Raw genomic sequence first — 12,592 nt, forward strand, 5'->3', positions numbered from 1 at the left:
GGTTACAATATACTATTAAAAAGCCAATACCGACCATGACCACTCATGGCTATTTCTGATGCTGACATGATGGAATACGTTGCCGATTTAATGGGTTGTAGGTGGAGCGCAGTAATTTCATTTAGTCTTGGAGACATCTCTGTTGCAATACTTGAATGACGGAAAATAGGATGGAATTGCCACTGTATCTTACACTTAAACACTGCCACCAATAGATCCCCCGCCTATTTTTATTTTAAAAACTCATTGGACAGGAATAAGAATTCATCATTTTAGAATTGAGTTTGAATTTTTCAAGCAATAGGACACAGTCACCCATAAATCACACATTTGTTATTTTTTATATAGTTTGGGAAAGGGTTGGGTCCTACATGTACCTTTAAAGGTATGCTCCATTGACACCCGAATACCTTCACGTGCACGATTGAAAGTCGCGTATACATACGATAAATCAGTAAATAATAGTTAACACTTATTATTTACTGCGTTCATCGTATGTAGACATACGCGACTTACAAGTTATATGTGATTATTATACCTGCGGTATAAGATTATAATTATCCCATGCATATTTATCTTTTCAAATTGATATTTTATTTTCTTACTATTGCAGTGCAAGTGATGTTTAGTCTAAGAACGGGTGAAGTAGTGGTTCCGTACATTTTATGTCTGCTTTTAATCACTGTTTCTTCATTTGGGATATGTGTAAGAACCGCGGAACGGGTGCTTTAGCTGGCACTTTTTTGTGGCCATTTTTTGTATGTGAGTGAATTCTCGATTTAAGTATCCCGTCTGCGCACACATACATATGTGTTCATTGTGTATTATTACCCTTAAATTATCAAAGTTTGGAAATAGAAAGCATATTTTTGTTTAACTAAACCGTTAAATTAACCTAGCACAGCCTGACTGTCGATTTAGATATTTAGTGAAATACTAAATAATAATTCTCTTTGTGTTGGTGCAAAAAAGAACCGCTGATTAGCCCACTTGATGAGAAAATACTAACAGGGAAGTTTAATTTGGCGTTTTTTTTTTCGTCAGCAGCGTACTCAATTATGTAATAAGAACCCCTCCTGCGACCCCATTGGCAAAAACATATGCGTAAACACTAAACCCGCTGTCGATGTGAAGATCGTGTATCCATGTTGTCTTTTCCTAATTTCTCAAATCATTTACAGGGGTGGATCTACCAGGATTTGACGTTAAGTGGGGCTTAACTTATGGGCACACCAATTTTTGTTCGGCTATCTCCGCCATGCGACGGCTGAAGGTTTTTTTACGAAAATGTCCTAGGTGCTCCGGTCGTATTCGGCACCAATTTTGAATGTTTTTTAGTACTTATGGCCTATTACAAGAAACAAATTACAACGACAAACGTACTGATATACCAGTTGCGTAGCTACATAATTATAGGTCTTGTAGGCCTGGGCCTAAACTTTTTTGAAAAAATACAAAATTAAAATAACCCAGAAAATTGTAATTTGGTATATATCAATGTGTTTGTCAGTGTACATCAGTATACAGAGACGTAGGTAGGGCCTTAAGCACTTGTACATTAATGCAATAAAATCTAATAGCTACTCAAACACTTTGAACAACTCAAAAGTTTGTATTATTTTAACCAAAGCAAGTTTGGTATTTATATAAATAGCATGCAGGTTGTATTGCATGTTTTAATGCAATCATTACAAGTATAATTAAGTGTGTGTAATGTGCATATAAACGTCCCCAAATCAACATAAAATCATCGGACCTACACGTTTTTAAGGCCCTAGCTACACTCCTGTTTACTGATGTTCATTTAAAAGGAATATTGAATAGCAATAACTATTTGCATGAAAAATCCTAGAAAAAAAATTCAATTCGAGTTCAATTTAGGGAGTATGAGTTTTGGCGGCAAAATAAATTACGACAACGATCAATCTACAGTTTAATCCATTAAAAAATGGTATCAACAACGAAACAACAACAACAGCGTATCCACAAGTCAGTAAATAACAGTTATAACAGAACGACATAATGCTTTCGGTACAAAGAAGGAATGCATGAATTTTAAAACATCATTTTCATATATAATCTCCACATTATATTTTGGTTTACAAATACAAATAACGCTCTGAATCGCATTTCATATCCAAAATACATAACAACAATATCGATCGTCTAAGGGGACAGACTAGGGTCCCTATAGCCGTCTTCCACTAGTCTCACCAAACTACACGTGCACAGCAAATGCCAAAACTTATTGGTCCAACTAGACACATGTATCTCGAAATAACTGGCCCTATAATTCCTGATTAAAAACAAAGTAGCGCTTCCTGCTTATAGTAGGGATGTTAAATAACATTAAATAAATTAGTGCATATCCAGTTCGATACACCGGGCAATCCTTCAAGAAAGGGGTGGGGATACGGTCAGTCTCTTGTCAGGTGTGACAGTGGAGGACAACTCGCTACTTCCGGAATGGGATGGGGAGGTTAGCGGAAGGCGCATGTGGGATAAGTCACTTGGAAGTCCCGCGAAGTGGGGTCCGGGGTAGACCGGAAGTGGCATCTGGCCCGCCTTAGAGAATACGGGAGCGGAAAACTGTCTACTCAACGCCGCCCAAGGGAAATCTAAAAGAGAAATTTTTATTTGTAACAACTATGTTCCTAACATTCTGGCAAGATGATGGGCCAATTGTTCAGGACGTTTAAGTCAATAACAACATATTTTTTGCATATTTATTTATACTTTTCGCAGTTTCACCATCAACTATTTACACAAATAGTTGTTTATTTGATAACAGCCTTCAATACAAATCCAAAATAATAATAACATGTTAAACCTTTCTCTATAGATATTGAAATGTGTTATCTCATATTGACGTTCGACAGTCAATTAAATTGAGTTCTTGGGAGACATTAATAAAACACCTTTCTAAGAAAGCGAATAAACACTACTATTTGAAGAACCAATGTAAGTGATACTGTGAAAAAAAGAAAACATGTTTATGTGATACATGTATTTAGAGGACGTGGAATACAATCTTCATGCACAGGAATGAGCGGGGTGAACGTAGCGAACGAGCCCTTCCTAATCATTAAGATTTACTTCAACTCATCTTACCGACTTAGAATACAACCTCATTGGCTGACACATTGTCTACGCAAAATCTGACGCAGGGAGTGTGTTTCAGTGGGGCAAGCCGGACAGTAAACATCTGCGAAAGTTGACATTTTTAATAATTAAGCCTAGTTTTGAAGGTTGTACTTATTTAAAACCTTCTGACAAGATCAGTATACTTACAAGGCATAGCCCCATGGGCCCCGGCTGTGTCCATGTTGCGGCACATGTGTTCGAACATGGCCATGTTGAGCATGGCCGGGTGACCGACGGGCGCCGGAAATTGTGGCGGCAGCGGCCAGCCCCGAGTCGAAACTGGATTCTGAGGCATGCTCGTCGACCGCGAATGATGTTGGTTTCCGGACTCTGGAGAAATGCAACAACAATTAGTTGAAAGGTTGGCAGAGTCTATAGACAGATTATTAGGAAGTTGGTATTATCTCAATATTCAGAATATGGCCCCAATTTCTCAAAAGAGCTAAGCATGGCAAACTTAAGTAACTTATTCCATTAAGCCAAGTTTCTTACTTAATCTGAATTATACTAAGTGAAAATTAGACACTCGTTATTATCAGAAAGCAAGTTTTATTTTTAAGTCCAAAGAACTTAGGAATGTAAATATTACACATTTTTTACCAAAACAAGAATGGCGAGTTCAGGTTAATCCTGATATTATGGACTTAAAATGTTTCGAGAAATTGGTGCCTGTGTGATATTTACGTTAAAAACTAGTAGGAATATTATACCACAAAATAGCTAGTTATACGACCATCATATAAGCTATGTTGAATATCAAAAGTCGATTTCCCGTTATAGATCGAAAATAACTTTCCCTACATTTCTTTTTATTAAAAAAATAATAGTAAATCTCCGCTATATAATTTACCTTTGTGGCGACCGTTCCTCTCTCGCTTCTTCGCCGGAGTTGCTTGGATAACTCTGAAAAAAATAATTAACTTTTATGTCATATTTATATTTTAGAATAAAACTTAATTATAAAGTCAACTTAAAATCTGTCTGTTTACTGCATTTGTACACTCATACGTTTACAGTTCACAAAGTTATAAACTGTCATCAAACATATAACGATAGGTAAATTGTTTTATAGTTAAAACCACCAATTTATCAAACGCAGACTGTTCCTGTCCGATTCCTGGTTAAAATCAGTACTCATTTGTCCATTTCGAGATGCCATAACGAAATATCATAGGTCAGAACCGAACCCACAATATCTTGGGTGGGAGGCGGGCAATTAAAACCAACAATTTACCGCCACAACCGTTATATCATTTGGTTCAATCGGAACACCTCGGCCATATCCAACGGCATACAATTGGTTTGCCGGAGTATTATCAAAAGTAGTGCGTAAAAAATTAATAATAAATAAATAATAATATTTATTAAAATGTTTTATTATCAATTAGTTCTAATTGATTCCAAGTGAAGAGTATTATTGCACAAATAAAAAAGATGTCTAAGAGTAAAGTCCTAACTTAAATGCTAAATGGAAATTAAGACGCGATCTACTTGCAGCGTAGTTAAATGAATGAATTCTGTCATTGAAAACCACATTCGGAGCTCCTCGGCCATTTTTTTCAAAAACAACATCGAATGTATACCGGTACATCAGTTGAAGTAGTTCGTAAATTTTTTAATAATACCATTAATTATATGTAGTGTTTAATAGTTGTATTTCAATCTCAGTTTAAATTGATTGCCAGTGAAGTGTTTTATTGCAATCATAATTAAGATTCCCAAGAGTTAAGTCATAAAGTTTAACTGCTAAATAAGATTACTACGCGATCTATTTGCAGCGGACTTAAACGTACCACTTTTTGAGTATGTAAACCGTCCAAATACATCCGAGGTTGTTTTCGATAAAATGACCGAGGAGTTCCGAATGTGAAAACCATTCGAGGATGATTCGAAGGAAAATGGCCGAGGAGTTCCGAATGTGAAAACCATCCGATGATGTTTCGAAGGAAAATGGCCGAGGCACTCTTTGATTATAATGTTTATAGAATATATTTGCATTTAAAACATACGAGGGATTGTGTGCGTCCCTGAAGGCCTTTGCAAACGGGTTGTTCTGTATCTTCAGTTGTGTGATCTGGCTATTCTGATAGGCGGTCACAGCTATGAAGGCCGACTCATCGAAAACAAACACGCGCTCAGGTTCAGAGTGTGACGTCACTTCCGGCCGTATACGAATCACCACCTTGTACTTATGCATGGAGAGAAGCAGTATCTGAAATACGTGTTTTATAATGTATGATGGTTTCATAAAAATGTAAAAAACGGCGGCAAACAAACTTGTGTAAAGTAATCAGATAATTCTGTGATTTATTGTCGTTTTATAGAATATTTTCAATGTCATATTATTCAGGAAATACACCAATAAATATCAAAGGTCATATTCAAGGTCAGGATGAGTGTAGTCTAGTTATATATAATGTGCATTGACGCACATATCCCTTAACCGAATTTAATATCCGGTCTTTTATGCTGCTTTGTTTTTGTACTAGAACCATATTTAAGTAAATAAAATTAAGTACAAGTCGTTTTTTGTTTCACGATCCTTTTTTTAATTATCGGGTTTTATCAAGGACCGACTCTTTAACCGGTTGTCCAGTTAGCGCGGTGGTTAGCGTACTGGCCTCACACCTGGGGTGTGCACATATGCCATTCGGTACTCCTCATTGCTTTCGATGGAAAATGACCGAGGAGTTCCGCTTGTTCATATGCGAGTTTGTTTGTGTTTATCGTTTTCACCAATGGGTTATCCCCGGGTACCCCAGTTTCCATAAAACAGTGCCAACGATATACATGATACATGATTCAAGAACAGAATAACAATTTCTAGTCAGAAATGGGGAATTTTGGGCGTATCTTATTACTTTTTTTCCTATTTCGAAATAAAAAGTAAACTTTATAGATTTTACGGGAACGCGTGCCAGGTAGACACCCCTTGATCCGCTAGTGCACATCAGACCATTACTTTACTTACATTTCCATCCAGACATTCTTTAGCACTCGTGTCCTTGTTGTTCGTCAGGCGAACTTTCGAGAAGGAGGTCCGGTTGCGCATCCAGTAGTCGCCCATGTTTGGAGAGTCGGTGTGGAGCACGGGCTGCACGTCCGGTCCGGGGTCAGCCATCCCCATGGCGACCCATTGGTTGTTGATGAACTTGTAGCGGCGCTCGTCCGCCGGTACGATCTCCAGGATCACCGAATACATCACTTCCGGGTTGAGGCCAAACATCGACAGCACAATGTGGGGAAACATCCGCCTGAGTAACATAGCATGCCACATGGTTTTAAGGGATATTATATTTATAATAATATGATATAAACAAGAATATTTTTTCGAGACTTAATAGGCTAAAATTTCGACGCCAATTCCCCAATCTATAGCCATATAATGTCGACGCTGAACTTAAAAAAGGTGTTTCAGGAGTTCCGGATAAGAGCGAGGTACCAAATATAAGTTTTCTCTGGCGTCAATGATTATAATAACACTTAAACACTGAAAACTTACCGTCCACCGCGGTTGATGATCATTTCCGTTCCGTATTTAGCGAATTCTCGCCACATCGTCTCGTCGTGCAGATAGATCGTGACGCCGCCGGAAGTCTGGTAGATCGGCGCTTCTCCTGTTTGCTCGAAAGGCGCGGCATCCGGAAACACTGGCGGAGGGTTGAATACGTCGACGTCATTAACGTCAGAGTCAACGTCCGAGATAGCGGTATTGTAATGTACAACTTCTTTTTTGGGTGGCGTCAGCAGACGTCTTCTTTCGAACTCTGGAGAAATGGATCCCTCGGTCGACTGCAAACAATCGGGCAGAATTGAAATAAACATGCCTTTAAATTTATATGGTTAAGAGATCAATGGCGATAGAAGAGTGTATCGTTGGCATTTTGTTCCAGCATTCTATCAACGAAGGGTGGGGTACGTTAATTTTACGACGCCACCGGTGTCGGACCCAAAGAGAGTATAAGTCTTGTAAGCTTGTGGGCCACAGTGTGCAGACAAGACGTAAACTTCGCAAATGTCACATGGGACGCCCGTTTAAGTTGGTCCAGGAAGACAGTTATAGTGTTATGTCACTAGATCACGGATACGGGTAGGAGCTGGTGCAATATTCATAAAGCAACTTAGATTTAAAAATATGTATATGTAAAGGGAAGAAAATAGTATTATTAAATAGTTATAAATGAATATGGTAAAATAATCCTTCTTGATAAAAAAATGGCTATTTTCACCAAGTTGATATATCTCACTAAGGTTTTTTTTATGTAGTGTGATTATCGTCTCCCGATTTACACTTTTAGAGGCCATGAGAACGTTCGTTTGACGGGGGTCGAAGCCACGAACCCTTGAGTGAGATGCGGACATCTATACCTAGTATACCACTCACATCCTATACACGATATAAATAATTTAAAAAGGGAAGAAAAATAATTTTATTAACCTTATTTTATTAATAAGAATTCAGGTTCTACTCTGCCTTTTTCCTTCCGAAGTGCAAAGACCAACGGATCAGTCTTTGAGCATATAACAAATTGCATTTTATTGATATTTTTTTAAATAGTTGAGATAAATGCAATACAATATATGCTTTCAAAGATCGAATTATAGCACTAAAAACAACAACACTAAGATTCCGTACCGTTATTTTCTTCCATATATGCTAAAAAAATATGGAAGAAAATAAAAGATCTATCTATCAAACACAAGTCATACCAACAAGTCAGTCCAATGTATGCAGTCTTTAAATGGAGATTGAATAAATTGTATTCAATTCATGTTAATAAAAAAATATTTGAGATTCAATAAAATTTAAGCTTTCAAAAATCATATTATAAGGAAAACAAAATAAAGATCTCATACCGTTTTGCTGGTTTCGGAAGCCCGATGACAGTGGTCCTCCCTAAGACACACGGGAGACTCCCCGACCCCTGGGCAGGATTTCTTGGGCATCGATAGATCTAGGGCACTCTCCGCCTGAAGACAATATGACATGTAAGGCATGTTGTAGAATAAAAAATCTTTGACGCGTACAGTTCGATCGTCCAGACCGTTCTGATCCTGAATACAAGATGTCTTGGATAAAGCGTCGTATGCAATTAACACCAAATAGTGAAATCTTCAGTTGAAGAGATTTTAACTAAAACAAAGGATTTGGTATTGGCTTACATGTGAACAACAATCCGCACCCTTGAATCCGTTGACGTCCAACATTTTGGCGCTAGAATCAGTGTTAATATCATACTAGTCAGTATAAAAAAATCATGGAACTTATGTGCATGGCAAAGCATGTGAACGGTTGATGTCCGCAGTCGGAAAACAACCCATAAAAAAAACTGATTTGAGACTTTCTGTACTTTTCGCAGAATCTTACCCCCAAAAAGAAAAGAAACTTGAAATACCAATATTTCATGATAAGACTTATATAATTATATATATATATATATATATATATATATATATATATATATATATATATATATATATATATATATATATATATATATATATATATATATATATACTAACATATAATAAATTAGGATTTGAAGGATACAAACATAGTTTTAACCTTATTGTTGAAATTTTACACAGTTTCAGTCGGTGTACAATTCCATGAGTGTGTTGATTCAAACAAAACTTTTGAAATTGGTTTCCCGACCGCCACAACCGTTGAAACGAAAACTAAAACTAGGCGGCGGCTTTGCCTTTTGGCGGTTTACCCACCCAGATATTGCGTTACGGAAAACGTAACACTTGTCAACTTATTCTTATTGACCTTGATTTGATTTTATGGCATTTTGAATAAATGCCCATTATCAATCAACGCAATGTGTTTCTTGTATTTTTTACTACATATATTACTAGTTCAACCGGCGGCCGCCTTTATAACCTTATAAGTGTACAATGTATAAAAAACTAGTTTGGAATATAAGATAATGATATTTTCATCCCAACCCGAGCGAAACACCCTCGGATGAGGGTTGGGATGAACTTTCATGTAGCTTACACTTGCGGTCATAGCAGATGCTATTCTCCCACCTCAGTATAAAGCTGCACTCTCACAGATTGAATGTTTTGACAACTTTTTTTTTATAAGGTAAAAATGTATTTTTATTTATATTTTTTTACATTAAGGTACTCTTTTTTATCTTAGATCGTGGACAAATTAAGGATTTCCAGCATGGGCAAATATTTGGATCTACTTATATTGGGTGGGAGAAAAAACAACATTGTTATGTCGCGTAATATGTTCATAATTTTCTTAACCCGGCACATATATTATAGCTCGGTTCCAATACAACGATAATTACCATGATGTCATTTATTGATCTCAAGCAGAACTCATTTTGCCACAACAATATCGCGTTATTCGAAATTGCTTATATGTTACTCTTATAAAGCACATTAACGTGTGCTTTGTGCTAATACACTTACTTGCTCAATATCATAAAGATACATATAATTATTTCCATAGCACAAAAAGAGTAAAATTGATTATATTAAGTCTCCTATAACTAATCTGAGTGGCAATGTACTAATGGATACTAGTATGTATATTATTCGTGATATGAACTGTATATTTGATGTACAATAATGAGACGTAAATAAACTATAAGAACAAAAAATCATAAATTGGACTCAAGTACAGTCTTTGCTCTATTTATTTTTCTATAAAATATTTACCAACAAATTTTGTCAACAAAATCTATGATAAAAATAAATTTTAAAAAGAGTAATAAAACATATACAATTTTGAATCAAGTTCATTGATACGCTTCTATACAGTACAGCAATAACAGATAACCTATATCTTATTAATATCACACATGTTCGTTTGATTAAACATATGTCTCCCCCATTATTTTGCTCTGTATTTTAATATTGACGGTGACATTGAACCAGTTTAACTATTACAAACATGTGTTGATGTAGATGCACACTGTACAGGTCGAAATAAACTGTGTGTCTGTCTGTCTCCCTTCGCCCGTCCATCTGTCCGTCCGTCCGTCTATCGCATGTACTTTTCTTTAAAATAGCCTCGTTTCGTATTATGTATCCGTCCGTCCGTCTGTCTGTCTAATGCATGTACTTTTCTTTAAAATAGATTCGTCTCTTATTATGTATCCGCCCGTCCGTCCGTCTGTCTGTATATTACATGTACTTTTCTTTAAAATAGATTCGTCTCTTATTATGTATCCGCCCGTCCGTCCGTCTGTCTGTATATTACATGTACTTTTCTTTAAAATAGATTCGTCTCTTATTATGTATCCGCCCGTCCGTCCGTCTGTCTGTATATTACATGTACTTTTCTTTAAAATAGATTCGTCTCTTATTATGTATCCGCCCGTCCGTCCGTCTGTCTGTATATTACATGTACTTTTCTTTAAAATAGATTCGTCTCTTATTATGTATCCGCCCGTCCGTCCGTCTGTCTGTATATTACATGTACTTTTCTTTAAAATAGATTCGTCTCTTATTATGTATCCGCCCGTCCGTCCGTCTGTCTGTATATTACATGTACTTTTCTTTAAAATAGATTCGTCTCTTATTATGTATCCGCCCGTCCGTCCGTCTGTCTGTATATTACATGTACTTTTCTTTAAAATAGATTCGTCTCTTATTATGTATCCGCCCGTCCGTCCGTCTGTCTGTATATTACATGTACTTTTCTTTAAAATATCCTCGTTTCTTAGTATGTATCTTATTGTCTCATATACATATGCTGTCATGTTATCATGCACTGGGTTCTTTGAAACAACTTGGTACTGTGGTAGAATGAGTTAAGGTTAAGAATCGGCTATAAAGCTGCATTCTCACAGATTGACCGTTTTGACAACTTTTTTTCATTATTTTTTATGTCTGGAATGAAATAATCGTTGCGTTTACATCTGGAAACCAGTGATATAAGACTGGTGACAAATTAACAGAAAGCAGGTTTTAAGATTTACGTTTGAAAACTGTTTATTTTTTATGTCTGGAATGAAATAATCGTTGCGTTAACCTCTGGAAACCAGTGATATAAGACTGGTGACAAATTAACAGATAGCAGTTTTTAAGATTTACGTTTGAAAACTGAAGTTGTGTGGCTAAAATGGTTATTAACGATTCAAAAAATTGAGTTTTTCGCAGAAAACGTCATTTTTCAAACGTAAATAAATGTCAGCAGCCTTATATCACTGTTTTTCAGACAATTACGCAAACATTGACACATTCTTAGACAAAAAAGTTGTAAAAACGGTCCATCTGCGAGAGCGCAGTTAAACGTATCTTTGTGCTATTGGGAAAAATATTGGTCACAAGGGAAAACAATATTACACTTTCTCGCAGCCTGGGCAATCAAGTCACAAAACGCCAAGAGAAATGAATTTATTTTAATTGTGAAAAATCTAATAGTGACGATGATCTCTCCTTGCATAATATCTTAACAATTATTTTATAATAATAAATATTGACAGAGGCCAGTTTAATTTGATAATAACCAAATCTCTCTCTCCTCTGCATTAAAATAAACAAAAACTATGATATTAATAAGTTAATAACCAAATACTAAACAACGATTTAACTATTTACATTTATAAAAATACATGGAATGCGCCATTTATTATTATGGTTATAAAATCCATAAAAATGATCGTATTACATATATTCTGCACTTATATCATCAAAGCTATTATAAAGAAGCACAAATGGCTAATACAATAACCCTGGTTGTTGGTAAATATATAATAATATTTGGCCGCTGCAAAACAGCTCCAAACATATTACGCATATAAATAGAGTAGTTTATATGTAATCGATGTATCGTGACAATGCTAAAACATATATATTACATGCTGATTATTCGCAAACATCTGTCAGAACAAAATTAAAACTGTTATAATTACCTTTTCGTAATCCATGTTTAGGTGTCTCACAAACGGTTGTTTTAGATTGAAGTGTTACGTTGCTGTTACTCTGAAGTATAAGCAATTATTTATTGTATTTAAATATTTATAATATGCTCGTTTAATTTTCAAGTGTTTCTTTTTCAAAGTGCAATAGATGAATACGCAAGTCGAACACTTATCGTTTCTATCCATTGCCAATACAATCATATAGGCATTTTCACTTGACAACTTTTGGGAAACCGTCATAACGATAATTTTAGGTGCGGAAAATTCGTATATAGCAGTAGTAGAATACAAGAGCGAGCTCCCAAATGTGTGAATAACACCTGAAAAGGCTGATCGCGTTTTAGTTCGTGCCACGGAGAGCTGAATAGTAACCATCGGCAACTTCGAATATTTCACAAGTTTTTCCTACAAATCGACGTGGAATTGTGTGTAAACTGCTAAAAGAATATTGATGTGAACAATAGGTGCGAAGCCTCCTTTATGGTTGTCGTCAAACAAATCTGTCAACGCCATTACAGCTGGCCTAATGAAGTGGCAATAACGAGGTGGACAGTGTG

At 36.1% G+C, this 12,592-nt stretch overlaps 1 protein-coding gene across 1 annotated transcript; it reads right to left on the reverse strand.

The window, feature by feature from the left end:
- Positions 1 to 2,394: 2,394 nt before the first annotated feature.
- On the reverse strand, positions 2,395 to 8,352 carry LOC128210562 (T-box transcription factor TBX19-like). Its single transcript, XM_052914912.1, has 8 exons — positions 8,308 to 8,352; positions 8,002 to 8,115; positions 6,647 to 6,936; positions 6,116 to 6,398; positions 5,154 to 5,356; positions 3,995 to 4,047; positions 3,292 to 3,474; positions 2,395 to 2,618 (listed from the first exon to the last, which is right to left on the reverse strand). Exons 1-8 carry the CDS (start codon positions 8,350 to 8,352, stop codon positions 2,395 to 2,397), a joined length of 1,395 nt encoding a protein of 464 aa, XP_052770872.1.
- Between the last annotated feature and the right edge of the window lie 4,240 nt (positions 8,353 to 12,592).

The sequence above is a fragment of the Mya arenaria genome, chromosome 12 (genome assembly GCF_026914265.1).
Source record: "Mya arenaria isolate MELC-2E11 chromosome 12, ASM2691426v1".
In the NCBI taxonomy this organism is placed as follows: domain Eukaryota; kingdom Metazoa; phylum Mollusca; class Bivalvia; order Myida; family Myidae; genus Mya; species Mya arenaria.

Coding starts and splice junctions, on each gene's coding strand:
- LOC128210562 (XM_052914912.1), bottom strand. CDS start 8,352: ATGTTGGACGTCAACGGATTCAAGGGTGCGGATTGTTGTTCACAT. Junction 6,937..8,001: donor CTTCCGAAACCAGCAAAACG/GTATGAGATCTT, acceptor GATTGTTTGCAG/TCGACCGAGGGATCCATTTC. Junction 5,357..6,115: donor AAGAATGTCTGGATGGAAAT/GTAAGTAAAGTA, acceptor CACGTATTTCAG/ATACTGCTTCTCTCCATGCA.